Source organism: Erpetoichthys calabaricus, chromosome 5 (genome assembly GCF_900747795.2).
Source record: "Erpetoichthys calabaricus chromosome 5, fErpCal1.3, whole genome shotgun sequence".
Taxonomy (NCBI): Eukaryota; Metazoa; Chordata; class Cladistia; order Polypteriformes; family Polypteridae; genus Erpetoichthys; species Erpetoichthys calabaricus.
In genome coordinates, this window is record NC_041398.2 from 152612880 (window position 1) to 152637739 (window position 24860).

General features: G+C 37.7%; 1 protein-coding gene across 1 annotated transcript in view; it reads right to left on the reverse strand.

Moving 5' to 3' along the window:
* Window positions 1–24860, reverse strand: part of aga (aspartylglucosaminidase) — a 223773-nt gene that overhangs the window by 133818 nt on the left and 65095 nt on the right. The window contains exon 3 of the mRNA XM_028802138.1: window positions 16873–16985. Coding sequence (XP_028657971.1) covers window positions 16873–16985 — 113 coding nt within the window. The remainder of the gene's footprint in view (window positions 1–16872; window positions 16986–24860) is intronic.

The following is a 24860-nucleotide window of genomic DNA, read 5'->3' on the forward strand; positions in this document are numbered from 1 at the left end:
ACGTGAAGGGAGGTTAGTGGAGAAGGGAGAAGGAAGCAGGAGGAGAAAGCCGGTGCAGGAGAGCGAGCGAGCGACAGCAGGCTCGCTTGAAGCAAAGGTAGGCAGGTGGTAGGAGAGCCCTGGAGGAGTGTTTGGCCAATTCTCCAAGGGGGCAGATTGAAGTGGTCGCTCCAGCTGAGCAATTGGGAGGAGCTGAAGTGACTGGCAGTAGAGATGGCTGGCCGTCTAAAGGAGCGGGAGTCATGGAGGCTTTGGGCGTGTTCAGCCCCAGCATGAGCGACCTGGCCGCTGGGGGAAGGAACCCAAGTCTTGGTCCTGCTGGACATAGCTGGGGATCGGAGGGCTACCGGACCAGTATTGATGGAGTTGCATTTTTCTGGTAGGGCGACTCCCTTGTTGTATGGCCCAGAAGGGAGAATCAGGGGAGTAGCCAGGTTAAAGAAGGATGCATCGGGCTTTGTGTTTTAAAAGAATGCTTCCAGCCGTTATTTTAATCTCGATTTATTTATTGTTTTTAACCTCCACTAGTTCACTTGTTTTATTGGAATATTTACAGTATTTAAAGATTTTTGATGCACTGCACTTTAATTTGGACACTTTATTTTTGGTTTGTTGATTTTAAATAAAAGCACTTGGCACTTTTTGCACCATCCCCTTGCTTCATTTTGTGTCTCACTGTCCAGCTCATTGGTGACATTACCGATGGTGTCGGGTTCAAGAGCTCCCAGAAGTCAGATGGAAGCATGGAGTGAACCTGCATCGTCACAGAAATATCCTGAGCTGGTAAAGTCCACATCATATTCAGATGCAAATTTTCTATACCCAATATGGGTCTTGAGTCTCACCACTTCATTATTCTATTTATATGTTTGTGTGACATGATTTGCACAGTGGAAACTCTGAGAACAGCCTGGCTGCAATTTGCAGCTATACATGGTGCTTCTACTACACTACACCCACTACAAGAAAGGGCTAGTTGATAGATGTCATTACAGTATGTCTCTGAACACCTCAGAATTCATTCGACTGCTTCTGTCCTGTGTCACATCATCAATAAACACTAGTGTCCCAGTGCCACTGGCAGCCATGCACGCCCAAGCCATCACACTGCCTCCACCATGTTTTACAGATGATGTGGTATGCTTTGGATAATGAGCTGTTCCACGCCTTCTCTATACTTTTTTCTTGCCATCATTCTGGTAGAGGTTGATCTTGGTTTCATCTGTCCAAAGAATGTTTTTCCAGAACTGTGCTGGCTTTTTTAGATGTTCTTTAGCAAAGTCCAATCTAGCATTTCTATTCTTGAGGCTTATGAGTGGTTTGCACCTTGCAGTTCACCCTCTGTATTTACTTTCATGCAGTCTTCTCTTTATGGTAGACTTGGATATTGATACGCCTACACCCTGGAGAGTGTTGTTCACTTGGTTGGCTGTTGTGAAGGGGTTTCTCTTCACCATGGAAATGATTCTGCGATCATCCACCACTGTTGTCTTCCGTGGACGTCCAGGTCTTTTTGCGTTGCTGAGTTCACCAGTGCTTACTTTCTTTCTCAGGATGTACCAAACTGTAGATTTTGCCACTCGTAATATTGTAGCAATTTCTCGGATAGGTTTTTTCTGTTTCCTGCCTTGTGCCTTTTGTTGGCTAGGATTGGCTCCAGCAGACCCCCGTGACCCTGTGTTCGGATTCAGCGGGTTGGAAAATGGATGGAAATGGGTTTTTTCTGTTTTCGCAGCTTAAGGATGGCTTTTTTCACCTACATGGAGAGCTCCTTTGACCGCATGTTGTCTGTTCACAGCAAAATCTTCCACATGCAAACACCACACCTCAAATCAACTCCAGGCCTTTTATCTGCTTAATTGATAATAACATAACGATGGACTTGCCCACAACTGCACAAGAAATAGCCTTTGAGTCAATTGTGCAATTACTTTTGAGCCCCTGAAATGAAGGGATTGTGTTAAAAAATGCTTTAGTTGCCTCACATTTTTATGCAATCGTTTTGTTTACCCCACTGAATTAAAGCTGAAAATCTGCACTTCAACTGTATCTGAGTTGTTTCATTTCAAATTCATTGTGGTAATGTACAGAAACCAAAATTAGAAAAAAGTTGTCTCTGTCCAAATATTTTATGGACCTAACTGTATTTTTTACCTGTACCCTTTATACATATTTTGCCTGTGCCTATACAGTACAGAAAATTACTTCAAATAAAATTTGAATGTTTCTAATTCCTTTATTATCCAACTTGTACTGATTTACTTGATATTGTATGAGGAGGGGTTTAACTACTATTTACAAGTAATCATTCTGTTATCTGCCATTTTCACGAATCTGGCACTCCTCAGGTCCCGAGGTGCTAGATTAGTGAAAGTCTACCTGTAGTGATAAAGAGTTATTTTACGTCCTGGATAACTTTGGACATAACCAGCATGTACGAAAGTCAACACATGATAAGGTACATTTTTTGGACCTGATTATTTCAGAGTTAAAAGTGACTGATGTTGCTCTTTCTGGTCACTGCTGTGTTTTCTTTAACTTAATGATTCCTGCTGACAGAGGAATTAGAACAGAAGTAATCAGAAAGTGATGTATCAACTAAAACATCTGTACATTATTCACTCAGGCCTTTACACTCACACCATCTCTTCCTTCAGTTCCTGTCAATGACCTTGTAGACAATTTCAGTTTCAAAGTTATGAATGTTACTAATGGAACCCCATCACACACTGAGGAACCATCCTTTCACTAACTCGATAATGTAAAAACAATCTGAGTGATGAACCAAACATTTCAAATATTGATTCATTGGTCTATAAGATTATCTTCCAGTCTGCAGGAGTTCACAGCTGGTATTTCAAGGCCTTACTTTGTCCTTTAAGGAATGGCTTTCTTACTGCCACTCACCCTGTCAAACTTACTTTTTTTTGGCCACTGTTAAGCTGTGCTTGATGTTGTTGTGCTGTGAGGCACAAGCTGGTGATCCTGAGAAACTTGTCTTCTGATTGGGTTGTGACTTTGAGTCTGCCTGATCTCTTCTTTTCAGAGTTTCTTACATTTTCTAATTGCCTGACACTTTGATTTTATTTTGCAGTTTCTCTAAATGAATGGCCTACTGTGTTGACCCCCTTCTTTTTGACACCCACTACATGCCCAACCTACCTGGAAAGGGGTCTCTTTTTGAACTCCCTTTCCCAAGGTTTCTTCCCTTTTTTTTCTTGTCTTCTTAGAGAGTCAAGGCTGGTGGGCTGTCAAGAGGCAGGGTCTGTTAAAGCCCATTGCGGCACTTCTTGTGTGATTTTGGGCTACAGTAATCCCTCCTCCATCGCGGGGGTTGCGTTCCAGAGCCACCCGCGAAATAAGAAAATCTGCGAAGTAGAAACCATATGTTTATATGGTTATTTTTATATTGTCATGCTTGGGTTACAGATTTGCGCAGAAACACAGGAGGTTGTAGAGAGACAGGAACGTTATTCAAACACTGCAAACAAACATTTGTCTCTTTTTCAAAAGTTTAAACTGTGCTCCATGACAAGACAGAGATCACAGTTCCATCTCACAATTAAAAGAATGCAAACATATCTTCCTCTTCAAAGGAGTCAGGAGCAGAGACTGTCATAAAGGCAGAGGAAAATCAATAGGGCTGTTTGGCTTTTAAGTATGCGAAGCACCGCGGCACAAAGCTGTTGAAGGCGGCAGCTCACACCCCCTCCGTCAAGAGCACAGAAAGAGAGAGAGACAGAGAAAAACAAGCAAGCAAAAATCAATACGTGCCCTTCGAGCTTTTAAGTATGCGAAGCACCGTGCAGCATGTCGTTTCAGGAAGCAGCTGCACAAAAGATAGCAACGTGAAGATAATCTTTCAGCATTTTTAGACTAGCGTCCGTATCGTCTAGGTGTGCGAACAGCCCCCCTGCTCAATCCCCCTACGTCAGGTTCAGAGAAAGTCAGCGCAAGAGAAAGAGAAATGTAAGCTGGGTAGCTTCTCAGCCATCTGCCAATAGCGTCCCTTGTATGAAATCAACTGGGCAAACCAACTGAGGAAGCATGTACCAGAAATTAAAAGACCCATTGTCTGCAGAAACCCGCGAAGCAGCGAAAAATCCGCGATATATATTTAAATATGCTTACATATAAAATCCGCGATGGAGTGAAGCCGCGAAAGGCGAAGCGCGATATAGCGAGGGATTACTGTAGATACTATATATACAGACAAAAGACACAAACAACACGAAACATAAAATAAAAACTTAGTTTAACTTTCTGTCTCCTGTAGAAAAAGGCACATAACTTGTCAATTTTGTCTCTTGACTTAGATAGAATTTTCCTCTCTTATAGGAAGAGGCACGCAACTAATGAATCCTGCTTTTTCAGTTCATGAGGTTAGACAACCTGTCTACAGATCCACATTGTTTTGAAAAACTCATTACAAACTTCAAAAGACTTTGTTGGACAGTTATCTTATCCAAAGATCTTGACCATACATTGTTCTTCTCTCTCTTGTTAAATTAACCCTAGCCTGAATGAAACTATTTATTTTTTACATTTAAGATTTCTCATTTAAAGATTTACCAATGTTGTTTCTTGTCCTAGAGTGTGTATATAAACACAGAGAACTCCAGTTTCTGTATTACATCTTGCCTGAAAAAGGGGCCTGAGTTGCCTCGAAAGCTTGCATATTGTAATCTTTTTAGTTAGCCAATAAAAGGTGTCATTTTGCTTGGCTTTTCTCTACATTCATAATGGCTAACATGGTACAACACCCTAGTACTACAGATGTAAGTTGAGAAATGTATAATAGCCAGAATTTATTCTTCACAAGATTATTAAATTTAGTTACAGTTAACACCAATACTACAGTACATTAGCTGGTTTTGTCCCATCTAAAATACAGCCAATAGTTCTCAAATCAAAGTATACTTCTTTTTTTGAGGTGAACGATGCTTGGTTCCTTTCATGTCATCTTTCTCCAGACATATGGAAGGATTTTTGAGGGTACAGTGGAACCTCGGTTCACGAACGTCTCGGTACACGTACAAATCGGTTTACGACCAAAAAGTTCGCCAAACTTTTTCCTCGGTTCACGATCACACACTCGGTATACGAACAAGCCAGTTCCCCTTTCGGTTTGTACGTGTTCAGTCTCTCCCTGTGCATTTCCTGTGCAGCGAGCAAGAGAGAGAGCGAGAGAGCGCGTGACAGACACACACATACACAGAGGCAGCACGATAGAGAGAGCTGCGCACACACACAGGCAGCACCAGAGAGAGACAGACGCACACACACAAGCAGCGCGAGAGAGAGAGACAGACGCACACACACAGGCAGCTCGAGAGAGAGGGAGCCACGCACACACACAGGCAGCGCCAGAGAGAGACAGAAGCACACACACAGGCAGAGTGAGAGAGAGACAGACGCACACACACAGGCAGCGCGAGAGAGACAGATGCATACACACAGGCAGCGCGAGAGAGAGAGCCGCACCACACACAGGCATCGCGAGAGTGAGAGCTGTGCGCGCACACACACAGGCAGCGCTAGAGAGAGAGAGAGAGAGAGAGGGCTGGACTCATAAGGTAGAGAAGGCAGTTAAAGAATGCACTGGGGCTTGATTTTGTTTTCACTTCTGTTTACAGTGATCGGTTCGTAGCGTGCATTGTTGCAATGTTACTTTTCTTGGTGATTTATTAAATTACAGATTTTTTCAAATGTTCATTGTTTTCCTTGTGCTTAAAACTCATTAAAAAAAAGTGTTTTTAGCCAGCGGTTGGTAGCGCTATAACGCAAACTATTACAGTGTTAGTTTTCTCTGTTGTTCAAGGTTTTCTCAGTGTTATTCAATGTTGTTACATTTAGTTTACCATTACGCTGTGCATTCTATGGTTTAATTAACTATATTTGTGCTTAAAAACTTAAAAAAAATATATATATTTACATACAGTTCATATGGTCTGGAACGGATTAATTGTATTTACATACAATTCTATGGGGGAAATTGCTTCGGTTCATGACCAAATCGGTTTACGACCAAAGTTTTGGAACGAATTATGGTCGTGAACCAAGGTTCCACTGTACTTTAATTTTCTTTGTTGAAGGGGTCTCCTTCTTTGCCTTTTGTCACACCTTCTGGTTGTGAGTGGTACTGCAGTCTTCTCTTTGGGGGTTTTACACAAAGTGTTCTAGGATACTAGCAAAGTTATGCCTGTTAAGTCAACTGGTGATCAGTCAGTGACTGTCATTAGCAAGGCGAATGCGTGGTTAACGTATGGTCTCTTTTCCTTGCTCCTGTCCTCACCATCACTCAGCAAGGATGTTCAAACTCCAACACAGATGAGTATTCCACCTTTTCAGCCCAGTACAGTTGCCCTCTGGAGAAAAGGGATTGTGTCAACCTATGTTGCAGCCACACCCTATCAGCTATGGGTTCTGATATGGGGAGCCAAGTTATGGCCAGGTCAAGCTGTAGTGAAGTGACAGAAGAGCAATTTATTAGGGTGTTAAAAGGGTTTTTATAGGGAGGAATAAAGGTTGTGCCATTGGCTTCTTGAATGCACATAAGCCTATCCTCTTGGTTGACCACTGGTGCAAAGTTCTTTTCATCAGTGTTACTCATCCTGGATTTATGATCCTTTGTTCAGAACTTGAGACATTTTGTGCCTTAGAGAGAGATGTCCCTGGTTGTTACATGGTCTGGAATCGATCATCTGATCAGATAAGGCCACAGACGCTACATTCTAAAGGGAGGCCCATTCTGGTAGACTGAGACTTTTAGCTGGCAATAAGAGAATCTGGCAATAGTTTGCTAAGGCACGATTTGGGTTCCAGCCTGGAAAAATGGATAAAGCCAGTCTGTGCTACAGTATGCAACTCCATCTCTGAGAAAATGCCAGTATTACATGTGCCTCCATTTGCAACTTACTGTACTGTAGTTAAGATGTCACATTTTCATCTTTTAGATCAAGCTACCTTGACAAAAACTGTTCAACATCTTAAACCATCTACTCCTTGCCTTGACATGCTCCCTACAAGCCCTTTTTAAAAAGGTATTAAATTACATATCAATAGAAGTACTGAAAATAGTCCATATGTATCTTAATTCTGGTATTTTTCCTTAGGCCCTTGGATGCCTCAGTAATAACTAATTATAAGCCCATTTCAAACATGATTTTTTAGGAAAGATCATTAAATAAACTTTTTTGCTGTAACATAGCTCATCCTTAGCCAATAACATCTATCTTTAACACTTTTAGTCTGGATTTTGACAACACCATAGCACTGAGACTACAGTTCTTTTAAATAACATTCGTATGGACAGTGATGAGTATAAAATGTCTTGTTTTAGCATTACTGGATCTCAGTTCAGCATTTAAAATGGTTCACCATAAGAAATTACTAGAGAGACTGAAAAACTAGGTGGGACTGACTGATACAGTATAAAATTGGTTTGAATCATACTTGCAATATAGGGACTTTTTTGTGTCAATTTGTAATTATGAATCTGAGTAAACAAAAATCACATGTGAAGTTACACAAGGGTTCATTCTTGGACTGCTCCTATTTAGCATTTATATTTCCTCCCTTGCACAGATTAGGGAAAAACATAACATTTCTTAACGTAACTATGAATATGATACACAAGTAGGGTGTAATGACACCTTTTATTGGCTAACTAAACAGATTACAAATTCAAGCTTCCGAGGAAGCAAGGTGTAACAAAGAAACTGAAAAATACTCTAGCTTATATTGAGACAGCAAAGTGATTTTTTTCTTTCATTTTAACAACATTTTTGTTCAAATGTGAGCAAAATTAATAAACCTTAGATGAATTAACCTTGAAAGAAGAGAACAATGAACGAATAAAATGTAGAGATAAGATAACCATCACTAGTGAAAGTCCTGCAAGGTTTTTTTTGAAGTGCATTGTCTGTAAGATAAGCCTCTGATGTAGTCAGCTGGTCAATCAGTCTGTTAGTCCACATATCTGGTCATAAAACTCTTGTCTCTATTCAGACCATTTTGTAGAGTATTGAATTTAAGCATCAGTTTGTATTCCCATTCTCGCTCCTATTGGTTCTTGAAATTACCCATAAGCACAGTGACCCTCATCCTTTATGCTGTGGCCATAAAGTGTTAAAGTGAATTTCCCCTTGGGATTAATAAAGTATCTATCTATCTATCTATCTATCTATCTATCTATCTATCTATCTATCTATCTATCTATCTATCTATCTATCTAAAGTGTGCTGCCACCAGGAGATCAGCACTGTTCTGATTGATATGAAATCTATGTGAGTTCATTCGCTGGAGCAGTGTCTGACCAGTTTCCCCTACATACAGTCCAGTGTTGGGGCACCGTATGCACATGATTAGGTAGACCACATTAGCAGATTTGCATGTGAACAAACCCTTTATTTTGGACACTACCGTTTGCATAAAGGACGGTACCCTTATGACCTCTATTTTTCACAAACCAACAGGCAGATGGACATATCTAAGAAATGACAGTTTCCACCCAAAGCATATACAGAACTTCATTAGAAGTCAAAATGTTGAGCAGCATATTCACAGGCAAAAATGAAAATAATTATTCTGACTATCATCATTGTCTTGTAGAGAAAAGCCAAGCAAAATGACACCTTTTATTGGCTAACTAAAAAGATTACAATATGCATATTGCAATCTTTTTAGTTAGCCAATAAAAGGTGTCATCTTGCTTGGCTTTTCTCTACATTCATAATGGCTAACACGGTACAACACCCTAGTACTATCATTGTCTTGAATATTTAGGAAACATATTTTTGTGGGACGGGTCATTTGTGTTAATTTTGGAAATGACAACAACTAATAGAGTGTTGTGATGTGAGATTTTGCATATAAGTTGAACAATATTTTCTGTGTCTTTATTTGTACCTTTGGCAAAGCAATGTAATATTAGTGTTACAATAGTGAGAAGCATTCATGTTTACAACCCCCCTTCCCCCCCTCCCCCAAACAACAGGACTGAGTCTCTTTGAATTTTACGGCATGATTTGGGGGAAGTGCCTGAAACAAGTTTGGTAAATGTTTCTCTGAAGTCTCTTTCTTCTAATAAACCTTCAATTTTTACTCTGAAATATGCAATAACTTCAGCAGAATTCATCAGCACTATTAAACATTTTTCTAGTTAATTATTAGAAATTCTTACTACCTCCATCTCCCGCACTGACATACTGAATTAGGCATTAGCAATCTACAGGAGATGATTCACCAATCAAAACACAGTATGTGCTAGAGCCCACCCTCTCAACTTTAACAAGTGAATGTGACAGTTTCATTTCAAGCCATATTTCATGATGCGGCTGGAGGAATATTACAGACAAAATTAAATCAATAAATAAGCAGCAAAAACATATTTCATGACATTCCTCTCAAAATCTTCCTTTTTAATATTATATTAAAAAGAGTAATAAAAAACTACTGTCTTTATTGGGGAGTTTATAACATACTTCTAAAGTTCTACTTGAATCCAAATGTTCTCACCATTACATAAATGTCAATCTCATTTTATTTTTGCCCCTCCTTTTTGCTGGGCTTCTGTTATTGTTACACTATCATAACTATACTCAACAACAAAAAAATTTAACTCACCTGTTTTATTTTTGATACTCTTAGGATTAAAGCGAACATTCTTAATCTAATACTTTTTTTACTTTGCCATTTTAGTTTGGGCTAGAAATGTATTTATTATGTATTAGTTGTACCACTGTTGACCTCTTCATATAAAGTTATAATCCTGGCCTGTCCTAAACTTCCTTCCCTCTTATTCCCCAGTTTAAACAATCCCCAACCACCCTACTCATATCCTTCCTCAATACAATGGTCCCTCTCCGGTTCAAATGTAACCCGTAATGGTGAAATAGGTCTGATCTGTTCAGGAGGACTTCCAATGCCCCATAAACCTATGCTTTTCTATGCTACACCAAGAACTGTGCCACTTATTTAATCTTCTGTTCTTCTCGGTCTTAACCGGACTGGCGTGTGGCACAGGTAGAACTTCAGCAAAGACTACCTTGTCAGTTCTGCTCTTAAATTGACAGCTGAACTGGCATTCTGCCCTTACTTATTTCATTTATTCCAACAAGGACAATGACTACTGGATCCACCCCCACTCTGGCCAGAAGCCTATGCACCCTTTCATGGAGGTCTTTGAGCTCTGCATCCAGAAGGCAACACACTCTACAAGATTCTATCTCTGGAGAAAACCTGCCTCCCAATCCCCTAACCTGATCTAAAAATCCCCTGACATTAGTGTTCTGTAAATATTCTTCAAATTCAAGCAACAAAGATATATCTGAAATCTCCTAGTGGAAGACACCCCATTACGGTAGGATGTGGCAAACCTCTAGCATTTAGTTTAAAATTAAAAAAAAAAAAAAAAAAATCATTCATAAGGTACAGTGGCCATAACGTGAAAATGTTAGTAAGTTAAAAGAAAGCAATGCACAAGGGATAGCAACATTAGGAGGGTGCATGCAAAACATGGAAAGGGCATCATTAAATGATGCGAAGCAGAAAAAATAATGCTGGCACTACATAAGTGGTGGAGGTGCACTAAATGCGTGCAATGATTTCACTAGTGGAAAACATAAGCAGTAACATCAATAACAGGTAACATGAAAAAAAAAAGCAATGCAGTAATATAAAAAAAATTAGCACGTACAGAAAAATTTCATAGTTAAAAGTTTATCCCATGTGTCAATACTGGTGAGCATGGAGTTTTTAATCAGTAAGTTATTAAAAATGTCAAACTTTTTCATATCAAATGACAACGTCCTATCTCATTTTGCTGAACAGAGAATAAGATTCTCCATGGCCAAAACAGTACCTGGTACTCAAGAATACCACTGTGTCTGGTGAAGACATTCAATTGACCATCCGAATATTCACCACTGAAGCAGCAGCTGAGACCCTGCCCTCTCATGATCACACTCCTGATGGATCACACGCATCCCTCACATTAGACCAGTGTCCTATTTGAGGCTATGTTGGGTGTATGTATGACGTAAAATGTTGGATGGGTGTGATTCATGTCAAGAGTGAAGCGGAATCATACATTCTGATGTGTTTCATACATCTAAACTATCCTGCAGTCTTTCCATTAGCCACCTAGAGACTGTATTTGTTGGGTCTCATTACAGTGTGTCGTTGCACTGCTTAGTTCACGTACAATGGTGAGTGGGAGGCAGTACCATCTTGATCTCAAAGAAAAAGATGTCCTACACTCTGCACTTCAACTTAAACAGAAATGAAATGGGTCACATTCCTGCTGCTGCAATACCAAGATGTTAATATTACATCATAATTAGTGCTGCATTCAATGATAAATCAAGCAGCTATTGTTCATGTGTTGTCCTTAATGTGTTTTTTCACATTTGCTGGTCAAACCCTGATGTGGTTTCCTGTTTGTTTATAACCTTTTGAAAAGCCCTGTGTAGGTATCTAAACATGGTAACATTTTCAGCAGGCTCAATCAGTTAGAAGTATGCTTTCTGAAAGCCTAAACATGGCAAAGCCAAAGACACAAAATACCTCTTTTCCATTTGTCTGGTGACATCTGGACCAAATATTTTGATTTTATTACGTGCTATATATATATATATATATATATATATATATATATATATATATATATATATATATATATATATATATAGTCATATGAAAAAATTTGGGAACCCCTCTTAATTCTTTGGATTTTTGTTTATCATTGGCTGAGCTTTCAAAGTACCAACTTCCTTTTAATATATGACATGCCTTATGGAAACAGTAGTATTTCAGCAGTGACATTAAGTTTATTGGATTAATAGAAAATATGCAATATGCATCATAATAAAATTAGACAGGTGCATAGATTTGGGCACCCCAACACAGATATTACATCAATACTTAGTTGAGCCTCCATTTGCAAATATAACAGCCTCTAGACGCCTCCTATAGCCTTTGATGAGTGTCTGGATGCTGGATGGAGATATTTTCAACCATTCTTCCATACAAAATCTCTCCAGTTCAGTTTTGATGGCTGCCGAGCATGGACAGCCTGCTTCAAATCATCCAATAGATTTTCGATGATATTCAAGTCAAGAGACTGTGACAGCCATTCCAGAACATTGTACTTCTCCCTCTGCATGAATGCCGTTGTAGATTTCGAACTGTGTTTTGGGTAATTGTATTGTTGGAATATCCAACCTCTGCGTAACTTCAACTTTGTGACTGATGCTTGAACATTATCCTGAAGAATTTGTTGATATTGGTTTGAATTCATCCAACCTCGATTTTAACAAGGGCCCCAGTCCCTGAACTAGCCACACAGCCCCACAGCCTGATGGAACCTCCACCAAATTTGACAGTAGGTACCAGGTGTTTTTCTTAGAATGTGGTGTTCTTCTTCCGCCATGCAAAGCGCTTTTTGTTATGACCAAATAACTCAATTTTTGTCTCATCAGTCCAAAGCACCTTGTTCCAAAATGAATCTAGCTTGTCTAAATGAGCATTTGCATACAACAAGCGACTCTTTTTTTGGCGTGAGTGCAAAAAGGGCTTCTTTCTCATCACCCTGCCATATAGATGTTCTTTGTGCAAATTGCGCTGAATTGTAGAACGATGTACAGATACACCATCTGCAGCAAGATGTTCTTGCAGGTCTTTGGAGGTGATCTGTGGGTTGTCTGTAACCATTCTCACAATCCTGCGCATATGCCGCTCCTGTATCTTTCTTGGCCTGCCAGACCTGGGTTAAACAGCAAATGAGCCTGTGGCCTTCCATTTCCTGGTTGCAGTTGAAACTGACAGTTTAAACCTCTCAGATAGCTTTTTGAAGCCTTCCCCTAAACCGTGATACTGAACAATCTTTGTTTTCAGATCTTTTGAGAGTTGCTTTGAGGATCCCATGCTGTCACTCTTCAGAGGAGAATCAAAGGGAAGCACAACTTGCAATTGACCACCTTAAATACCTTTTCTCATTCTTGGGCACAACTGTCTATGAAGTTCAAGGCTTAACGAGCTAATCCAACCAATTTGGTATTGCAAGTAATCAGTATTGAGCAGTTACATGCATTCAAATCAGCAAAATTACAAGGGTACCCAAATTTTATCCCAGCCACTTTTTTACATTTGATTTAATTTCATACAACTAAATACTGCTTCACTAAAAATCGTTGTTCGGAAAACACCCCAGTACTCAGATGTTCCTAGGAAATGAAAGACATACCACTGTTATCTTTTTTGTTGAAAGTAGAGTAAATTATTATGCAGGCTGAGAGGGGTTCCCAAACTTTTTCATATGACTGTATGTATATATATATATACTAGCAAAATACCCGCGCTTCGCAGCGGAGAAGTAGTGTGTTAAAGAGGTTATGAAAAAGAAAAGGAAACATTTTAAAAATAACGTAACATGATTGTCAATGTAATTGTGTTGTCATTGTTATGAGTGTTGCTGTCTTTTATATATATAATATACACACACACACACACACATAAACATATATATACATATACATATATACATATATATACATATCTACATATACACATATCTACATATATATATATATATATACATATACACATCCACATATATATACATATATATATACACATATCAACATATATATACACACATACATAAACACACACATATACATATACACATACATACATACACACATACATATATATATCTAGACATACATACATAGATAGATTGACACATATATATATACATATCTACATATATATATATGTAATTGTGTTGTCATTGTTATGAGTGTTGCTGTCATATATATATATATTATATATATATATATATATATATATATATAGCAAAATACCCGCGCTTCGCAGCGCAGAAGTAGTGTGTTAAAGAGGTTATGTAACCATATATATACATAAACATATATACATATATATATATACATATCTACATATACACATATCTATATATACATATACATATATATATACATATATATATATATATACATATACACATCCACATATACATATATATATACATATACAAATTTACATATCTACATATATATATATATATATATATATATATATATAGATATAAATATAGACATACATATATACATACATACATTCACATATATATATATATATATATATATATATATATATATATATATATATATATATATACTGTATATATACATATCTACTTATTGGCTCCTGTATTTAGGATATAGCGGGTTGGATAATGGATGGATGACATCTGTATGCATAGCCCTATTTGCCCATTTTCGTTTTTTTTCTTTCTTCAGTAATATTTCAGTAAACCCGGAGCTTGTCAGTTCAAATCCTGGTACTGACACCACTGTGTGACCCTGAGGAAGTCACTTCACCTGCCTGTGCTGCAAAAAACAAAAGTAATGTAACAAATTGTACCTCAGATGTTGCAAGTTGCTGGAATAAAGGCATAAGTAAAATAGATAAATATGTATTATACACATAGGAAGTATTCATTTATTTTCAGTTAAGTCATCTGCAGCAAACTTTTATAAATGAGGGTTTCTCATTTTTAGATAGTGCAAACTGTTTCTTCTTCATTGACGTTTTCTCTTGGAGAGGTTTTTTCATTTCATTGAAAATTAAAGCAGCAGCTGCCAAAATATGTAGCTTTCTTATTAATTTTTCATCATTGTGTAAAATAAATTTATAAAGTAACATAAAAGGTTTAAATACTGGTTATCCTTTTACACTAAAATATTACTAAAGAGATACAAAAAAAGTAAAAAGGATATGTTCTTTTTCTTTAAGGAGATTAAATATTACTGAAGAAAGAAAAAAAAAATAAAACAGCCAAATGGGGCTATGCATACGAACTTAAAAGGTTTAAATAAAATAGAAATATATATTTTATTTTTACTTGCTTAACTTGTGGAGGGTGTATCCTGTAGCAAAGCCCTAACTTTTTTCGTGAAAGCCCGTTTCAGTCAATAAGTCTTAAAAAAAGGTGTAAAGATATTGACAATAAGCTAAGCAAACCCAGGAAGACATGGAATCGTTTAAGTCAAGTATCATTACATCTTCCTTTCTTAAAGAGAAGTAAGACATACATACATATATATATATATATATATATATATATATATATATATATATATATCTATATCCGAAGCCGTGCAAGCACACTGTTGAGAATGCAACGTATAGTTGTACAGAAGAAAAGCAATCTTGCCTCAAATGAATGGCAACCTTTTGTAGGTGTATGAACTTAATTTAAACTTTAGGTTTACACGGTGCTTTCTTTCCGAAGTACCTGCACTCATGAATATGTCTGTATGTGTCAGTTGGTCAAATCCACGCGCTTCGCACCGGCGAAGTACCGCTTTTAAATTTTTATTAAGAAGAAAAGAAAACCTTTTTAAATTGAGGGAAAATATACTAATAACAGTTTGTTAAGGATCTGTTTTTTTGTGAAGCTGCCTTCACTCGAGTGATCACTTCGACCTGACTTGCTGGCCAACTATAAGCGTTACCTGGTAGGTAACCACCCATACAATCAGATTGTGAATCAGACTACGAATGCCGTGAATGTAATTACCCCAATCTACATGTTGTCAAATAAACGAACCACACGCCGTGGCGCGGAATGTAATTACCCCGATCTACATGTTGTCAAATAAACGAACCACACGCCGTGGCGCAATTTTAGGGGTTTTGCCTGTAGCGCTGACGTCCGAGGTCAGACAAACAAATAGCCACGGTAGCAAATTATAGAAGAAGATTTTACTGTTTAATAATTTATATTTATATGAAATGTGCTTCTTATATATTACTTCATATTCTCATATGATAATGATGTTAATGTTGTTTATATTGATTTCTATGTTATTATAAGTGCTTGTATATATATATGATATATCTGTATATGTGTGTATATGTGTGTATATACAGTATATATATATATATATATATATATATATATATATATATATATATATATATATATATATAATATATGTGTATATATGTGTGTGTGTGTGTGTATATATATATATATATATAATGTGTGTATGTATATATATATATATATATATATATATATATATATATATATATATATATATAAAATATATGTGTATATGTATATATATATATATATATATATATATATATATATATATATATATGAGAGCAACACTCATAACAATGACAACACAATTACATTGACAATCATGTTACGTTATTTTTAAAATGTTTCCTTTACTTTTTCATAACCTCTTTAACACACTACTTCTCCGCTGCGAAGCGCGGGTATTTTGCTAGTATATATATATATATATATATATATATATATATACATAAACATACATATTTATGTCACCTATTTTTAAATAAAAGAATACAAGAGAATGCACAAAGCACCTCAGCCCTGCAGTGGTTTGAATAAGTGTCAAATAAAATGAGTGAGCTATGATTTCATACACTGTACAACATTTTGAGTGAAGTTACTGTTCATGTAACACAACACTGCAGCTTTTCACTCAATAGCTAGCCGGTGACATTTCTCTTGTACTTCTTGAAAACAATGTGCTTCTTACGCTAACTAACTTTTGTTTAAAAACAAGAAAAGCAAATGTACTTTACTCCTGGGAAGTGGTATTGCAGGAAGTCTGAATACTGAATGCACACTAACATATGAATAATCACTCTCCATTATTTACTGCATTAATTATCTTCATTTTAAAGAACTTTGCACCATGTCAAAATAGGCATGTTATGTGGTATGGGAATATCTAAAAACTGAAAAGTCAGATTCATGTTTTGAGATAAACAATGCAAATAACAAAAACAGTGCAAAGATACCTGATTCACCAACTAAAAGAGTATGTCTGGAGTACTCCATTACTGCTCGTGCAACTCCAATAGCATTCTTGATCCTACGAAGATCTGCAACTGCACCCACTTCCATTGTGTCACTAGGTCAAAAAGGATAAAAATGATATATTTACAATTTTTAACATGAAGCTTTTCTTTAAATTCAATATTCTATGATTTTCATTCACAATCTTCACAAGCACCACTCCATTTACAGTACCAGAAATTAATTAATTCATCCATTTTCAAAATCAACTTTATCCAGTGCAGAGAATCAGAGTCTACTCCAGAAGAAACAAATGCAAAAAAAGAGCTGCTCTGCACTAGTGTGTTATCCAGTTAAGGGCACATTTACATACACACATACAAACTCTATTTAATTATTTTCAGTTTCTCATTATAGGTATTTCACTGTGGCATTTCATGAATTTCTTTGTTAATTTAATAATAATAATAATAATAATAATACATTTTATTTATACAAGGCGCCTTTCACGGAACTCAAGGACACCGAACAAACAATAAATAAATAAATAAATAAAGACACAATTATAAACAACTTAAAACATCAGTAAATCTAAAAATTAAAACCAAACAAAACCACTGTAATCAGAAGGAAAAAGAAAAAGCCATTTTAAACAGATGCGTTTTAAGTTTGCATTTGAAAAATGAATATGATTTGATGTTTCAGAACTCCGCAGGTAATGAATTCCAGAGCTTGGGAGCAGAAGGGCTGAAAGCTCTGCTCCCCATGGTGGTTAGACGGGCGGGAGGGACGGTCAGATGGGTGGAGGAAGAGGATCTAAGGTTACGGGATGGAATGGCAACATGAAGAAGGTCAGACAAATATGGAGGGGCAAGGTTATGAATGACCTTAAATGTTAATAGCAGAATCTTAAAATCAGTTCGAAACTTGATTGGGAGCCAATGAAGCTGCTACAAGACCGGAGTAATATGGAGAATAGATGGGGTTCGAGTGATGATACGTGCTGCAGAATTCTGGACTAACTGAAGCTTATGAAGAGATTTATTAGGGAGACCAAAGAGGAGTGAATTGCAGTAGTCCAGCCGAGAAGTGACAAGACTATGAACAAGAATGGCAGTGGTATGAGGAGTGAGGGAGGGGTGAATGCGATTAATATTACGTAGGTGGAAGTAAGCAGACCGGGTGATGTTATTAATGTGACATTGGAAAGATAGATACTATCGAGGATGACACCCAAACTCTTGACCTGAGATGATGGACAAACAACAGAGTTATCAATAATAAGAGAAAGATTATTGGTTTTGGATAATGATGATTTTGAACCAATGAGGAGAACCTCAGTTTTGTCACTGTTTAATTTAAGAAAATTCGAAGAAAACCAGGATTTAATTTCAGCAATGCAGTCAATAAGTGAGGGTGGTGGAAAAGAGGAGGTGGGTTTACTAGCAAGGTAGAGCTGGGTGTCATCAGCATAACAGTGAAAATTAATGTTATATTTACGAAAAATATTGCCAAGGGGAAGAAGGTAAATAATAAAAAGAAGAGGCCCCAGGACAGAGCCCTGGGGCACACCAGAACTAACAGCGGTGGATTGGGATGTGAAGGTTTTAAGCTGTATGAACTAAGTGCGGCCTGAGAGGTAGGATCTAAATCAATCAAGTGGAGTGTGAGTAATGCCAATCAAAGATAATCTATTAAGGAGAGTGGTATGACAAATAGTATCAAAGGCCGCACTCAGATCAAGGAGGATGAGAATAGTGATTAGACCAGAGTCAGCAGCCATAAGGAGGTCATTGGTAATTTTAACAAGTGCCGTTTCTGTACAATGAAGAGGGCGAAAACTAGACTGAAACTTTTCATACAGATTATTGTGAGATAAGTGGGTGTGAAGTTGAATAGCTACTATTTTTTCAAGAATTTTGGAGATAAAGGGCAAGTTAAAAATAGGGCGAAAATTATTGAAATTAGTAGGATCAGCACCAGGTTTTTTTAGTATTGGGGTTATAGCAGCAGTTTTAAAAGATGAGGGAATAATACCAGTAGTAAGAGAAGAGTGAATGATGGCAGAAATGAGAGGGACTAAAGAGGGGAGGCAGGTTTTAACCAGAACTGTAGGCAGGGGGTCCAGCTGACAAGTAGATGATTTGGATTTGCAGATGAGATCTGAGATTTCAGAGGAAGTGGGAAGCTGGAAAGAAGAGAAAGAGTGAATAGGAAAGTGTAGTTCAGAAGGAATACGGAGAAGATCTGGACCAAGGTGCTGATGTATCCTTTGAATTTTCTCATTGAAAAAAGACATAAGAGAATTACAGAAAGCAGTTGAGTAAAGTTGAGATGATAAAGAGTTTGGAGGTTGTGTAACATTATTAAGTAATGAAAATAAAGACTTGGTGTTACCTGTATTACAAGTAATTAACTGAGTGTAATAATTAGATTTGGTTTGGGCTATACAATCCTTGTAATAGAGTACATAATTTTTATACATCTCTTTTTGGACAAAGAGTCCGGATTTTTTATACAACCTTTCAAGTTGCCTGCCCTTAGCTTTCAGAAGCCGAAGTTCAGGCATAAACCAGGGGGCAGAAAAAGAAAAAAACAGATCGGGTTTTTAGCGGAGCAAGAGAATTAAGAATACCATTAAGACAAGTGTTATAATATGAGACCAGGGGCCTCATGTATAACGCCGTGCGTAGAACTCACACTATAACATGGCGTAAGCACAAAAGCGGGATTGTGCATACACACAGAAAAATCCAGATGCAGTAATCTGTGCGCACGCGAACTTTCACGTTCTTCCACTACATAAATCCCGATCAGCGTGAAAAGTAACGCACGTGCACGCGCCTTCTGTCCTGCCCCAACTCCTCTCAGAATTACGCCTCTTTGAATATGCAAATCGATATAATAGCCTTCTGAGAAAAGACAATGGGAAAAGCACAGGGGAAAATATAAGAATTTCAGCGAATACCAAGTGGAGGCAAAGGAAAAACATACTGTTTGTTGGTTTAAACAGTGGTATAATCAACAAAAGAAAGTTGATCGAGTGACAGAGTGTCGGAGAAACTCGAAAGATCGAGTTCACAAAAGTCGCGCAGTGCCCGAAATAAAAAAGAAATCACATATCAAAGTCGCCGTGAAAAGGCAAGTCGTAGCCCACCGTCTGAGTGTCATATGAAAGCTTATTAGGGTACAGACAAAAAAATAGGCACAGTGGGGAAAAAAGCACGAAATGTCAACTTTAATCTCGAAATTTCCACTTTAATCACGTAGTGTATTTTGCCATTAAAGTAGAACATCATAAACTTCATCTTAAAATCGTTTATTTTACTAGTTTCTCAAGTAGCACGTTAAATGCTTTGTTCTGTGTTTGATCTTCTATGTGCTCTATGTGTGTGAATCACTACGTGCTTCCGTTCTTTCTCTTTCTCCGACAGGACACAGAATCCATTACATTCGTGATATTACAGCTCTCTGAATAATTAAAATACTGAGATGTATATGTGATATCATTTTCATGATGATAGGAATGAAAGCATGTTATTAAACATGGGAACACGGTGGCGCAGTGATTGTTCATATCTCATGCAAGAGGCTTGCTGCGCCATGTGCGACCTTCGATGAAATAATTTATTACAGAAGTACTGTCTCTTTCAAACGTACTAACCTCCAATTCCTGTCCTTACTTTTTTTTCTCCAAAAACCCAATCGCCACACAATCAGCTCTGTAATAGACGTTAAGCCATTTGTAAGCTTAGTACGCCGATTTTTCAAAACTTTTAAGGAACATTGAAATATCTTCGTAGTACATGTTTAATTATTATATCCGTCTATCCTTCCAGTGTTGCGTCAGCACCAGCAAGAATACAGCGCAAGGCAGGAGCTATCCGTGAACTAGCTAGCGCTGCGGCACCGTGTCCTCACATGTTTAATTATTAACAATACAGATTATTTAAATGAAGTTAAAGTTTTATCTGTATACTATAAGCAACATATTTTGATGCATTTCATCTTAAAAATGATATTGTCATCATACGCGCTTTATAAAGTAGCGCAGGTTGTGCAATATTACAACTGTAGTGTAAGTTTACAGTGAGGTGATTGTACTTATAAGTACAAACAGTTCTACAAGGAGCACTTGATGGACTGATTGAGTGCGTTTATAGTTCTTGGGATGAAACTGTTTCTGAAACGCGAGGTCCATACAGGAAAGGCTTTGACGCTTTTTGCCGTGGTTGAAGTAGTGTGTACTTGAAACTGTATACCGATAATTCTCTTTCCGATCAGCTGCTACTGTGATTCACACTCAGATACAGTGATATAAATACTCTGAGTGGTGCAGTGAGAGTAATATGGAAAAAGATGATCCGCAGTGGCAACCCTTAACGGGAGCAGCAAAAAGAAGAACAAGATGCAGTGAGCGTAACAACGCTAAAGCAGTTATGGTATTTGGAATACTATGGCTATTCCCTGGACCATTATATTGCTACAGATTAATTACAATCAGATGCATTACACTAATAAACAATATGCAGTTAATTTCAGTGTATTTATAAAGCCGCGTCAGGAATGTGGAGCTAAGAAAGAAAGGATGAGCACACAGGAACAGTAGCACTGCTTTGACGCTGGGTGCCGCCAGTCTGCAAAACCGAGCGGAGAAATTGCGTACGCCAAGGTATGAGTTACCGTGGAAATGTGCGTGGCTTTACGCCAAGTTTAGGTTTTATACATCGCGATTTGAGCGTGGAAACGGGAGTACGCAACATTTCTGTGCGTACGCACCGTTTATACATGAGGCCCCAGGTCTATGGGAGTGGATAAATAATAAAAGTCCATTTGGGAAGACAGACAAATTCAAGTTAATATTCTTAATGTTACGAAAGGCTATGAGACGTGGAAGCTTAGGAACAGAAAAGGTAAGTCTGGCATTGAATGAAAGGAGAAAATGATCGTTATAGTGAGTTCTCCTGTGTAAGATCGAAAGGAACAACACCAGAGCAGCAGATCGGGTTCAAGATATGTCCTTTACAATGGGTAGGAACATCAGTATGCTGCTAGTATCCAAAACTCTCCAGGCAAGATAAAAAGTCTCTAGTGAAAGGGATATTCATATTGTCCAGATATATATTAAAATCCCCCAGCAGAATTATATTTGGAGAAATTATAGATAAATAGGTAAGGAAGGTAGCAAGATCGTTCAAAAAATTGTTGTTTGGCTTAGGAGGATGGTAGACAGTTGCAATGATGGTAGGAACTGGCCCAGACAGTTGACACACAGTTGATTCAAAAGAGCTAACAGCAGGAGCAGGCAACGGCAGGACTCTCCACTTCTCGCGATAAATTATCGCGACACCTCCTCCACGGCCAGAGGGACGGGGTTGACAAGTGTAAACAAACCCCTTGGGTGCATTCATTAAGTTGTGAAAAGTCTTGAGGTTGCTGCCAAGTCTCAGTTAAACAGAGAAAGTCAAACTTACGGTCAATGAGGAGATCCTAAATGAGATGTCCCTTGCTCGTGAGTGAGCGGATGTTCAGTAGACCAAAGCTGACAATGTTGCTGTCGCATTTGACAGTGGTGTTAGTCAACTGAGCTAAGCTGGCCAACACGCTATGGTCAGCGTTCCTATCTGTGTTATGTGGTGGGTGCCGAAAATCAGACCAAAAAGAGTTAATTCCTTTCGAGGCATCTGTTCCAAATCTCCGGCGGGACCCACGATGGATGTATTTCCGACGAGGGAGAAGTATGACGTCCGGGTCGAAATACAGCACTGACAGCAGAGGCACAGACTGGAGAAGACGCAGTCGAAGAAGCTCAGCAGCTGGGTACTGGAGGAGGCCAGTCGCAGGTTAGATAACGAGCGACAGAAGACTCCAAACAAACTTTAACCAGGCGAATATCCTACCAGTCCACATTGTAGGCGAGGAGGCCACAGGCAGCTCAGGTGTCCAAAGAACAAACCGGTAAGTTTCAAATGAAATGGGGATTAGGCTGAAGCTAAATGCATACACAGCATATACAGCTACGCAGAGGTGTCAGCAAAAATGGCTAAAAATACCATCAAAATCACTAGTCATAGCAAAAATCAGCGACCAGTCCCACCAGCCTTCACTCAAACCGGAAGATTTAAATTTAAACAAACCTATATTTACATATGTAAAAATGGCACAAGATTGTGAACTTTTCTGCTCAAATGTCCATCTACCACCAATTTTCTTGAAAGGTATCCATGAGCATTCTTTATTTTATTTTTATTTTAAATTTTATTATTTTATTGAAATCACACAACATTCCATACAAATCAATCGATCTTACAAGAATAGGATTTTAAACAAATCAACCCCCACCCTTAAGAAAGAGAGCATGGGCAGCAGAATAAAACGTAAACCTAGTAAAATAAGTAAGCATTAATAAATTAATAATTATAAATAAAGTAAATATTAATAAATTAATAAGTGAATATAGATCAATGGAGAAGAAAAAGAAAATGAGTAAAGAATCTGCTTCCTCAGTGCTTTAAAAGTTTATTCTAGAATGTTATTGATTAGATCCTGCCAGGTTTTGAAAAATTTCTGCACAGATCCTCTAAGTGAGAATTAGATTTTTTCCAATTTCAAATAATATATAACATCAGTTACTCACTGACTTAAAAGGGGAGAGTTAGGATTCTTCCAGCGTAGCAAGATAAGTCTGCGTGCCAATAGTGTAGTAAAGGCAATCACAGTTTGTTTGCCCTGCTCCACTTTAAGCTCATCTGGGAGTACACCAAACACAGCTGTTAATGGGTTAGGAGGGATTGTGATACCGAGGGCTGTCTGAAAGGCATTTAAAAATTTTGGTCCAGAATGATGTTAATTTGGTGCAGGCCTAAAACATGTGACCCAGTGAGGCTGGAACTTGATTGCAGCGTTCGCAGGTTGGATCTTGCCCTGGAAACATTTTGAACAATTTTAAGCGAGACAGATGTGCTCGATATATAATTTTGAGTTGAATAATTGTATGCTTTGCGCATATGGAGCTGGAGTGAATTCTCTGCATTGCTACCTTCCACTCTTTTTCTGAGATGTTGAGTGAGAGATCCTTTACTCACTTACCTCTTGGATCTTTGAAAGGGAGGGACTGTAAAATGGTTTGATATATTGCAGAGATGCTGTCTAAGTCCTTGAAACTGATCAATATTTTTTCCAGCATAGAGGGAGGCGGGAGGTGAGGAAAATTGGGCAGGTTCTGTTTAACAAAATTTCAAATTTGAAGATAGTGAAAGAAATGTGTTGCTGGAAAGTTAAATTTAGAATGTAACTGTTCGTAGGATGTAAAGACGTTGTCTATGTACAGATCTCTAAGTGATTTAATCCTAAATGTTTCCAGACATTAAAAACTGCATATGTTTGCGAGGGTTGAAAAAGGTGGTGCTCGTGCAGAGGTGCCACCAATAAAAGATTCCCTATCTTAAAATGCTTCCTACATTAGTTCCATATTCCGAGTGAGTGAAGCACGATTGGGTTGTTAGTATATTGGCAATAACTTGCATTTATTGGGCGCAAAGCAAGGAATATAAAGAAGTACTGCATGATTTTATTTCTATTGCAGACCAAGCCTGTATATGTTCGTCTATTTGTGTCCATGTCCAGGTTTTTATAGCTTGTATGTTTGCTGCCCAGTAGTAAAATTGAAAGTTAGATACAGCCATGCCACCTTCTGGCTTTGGCCTTTGAAGGGTCGCTCTTTGGATATGTGGATGTTTTAAATTCCAAATAAATGTGGTTATGGTTGAATCTAATTTCTTAAAAAATGATTTATTCAATGTATATTGGGATGTTTTGAAATAAAAAGAGAAGTTTAGGGAGGATATTTATCTTAATAATGTTAATTCTTCCAGCTAAAGTGAGGTGAAGGGTTGACCATCTATGCAAGTCTTGCTTAAATTTTTTCTATATAGATGGTGAAATTTTGTTGATAAAGAGCTTTATGTTTACTTGTGATATTTACCCCTAG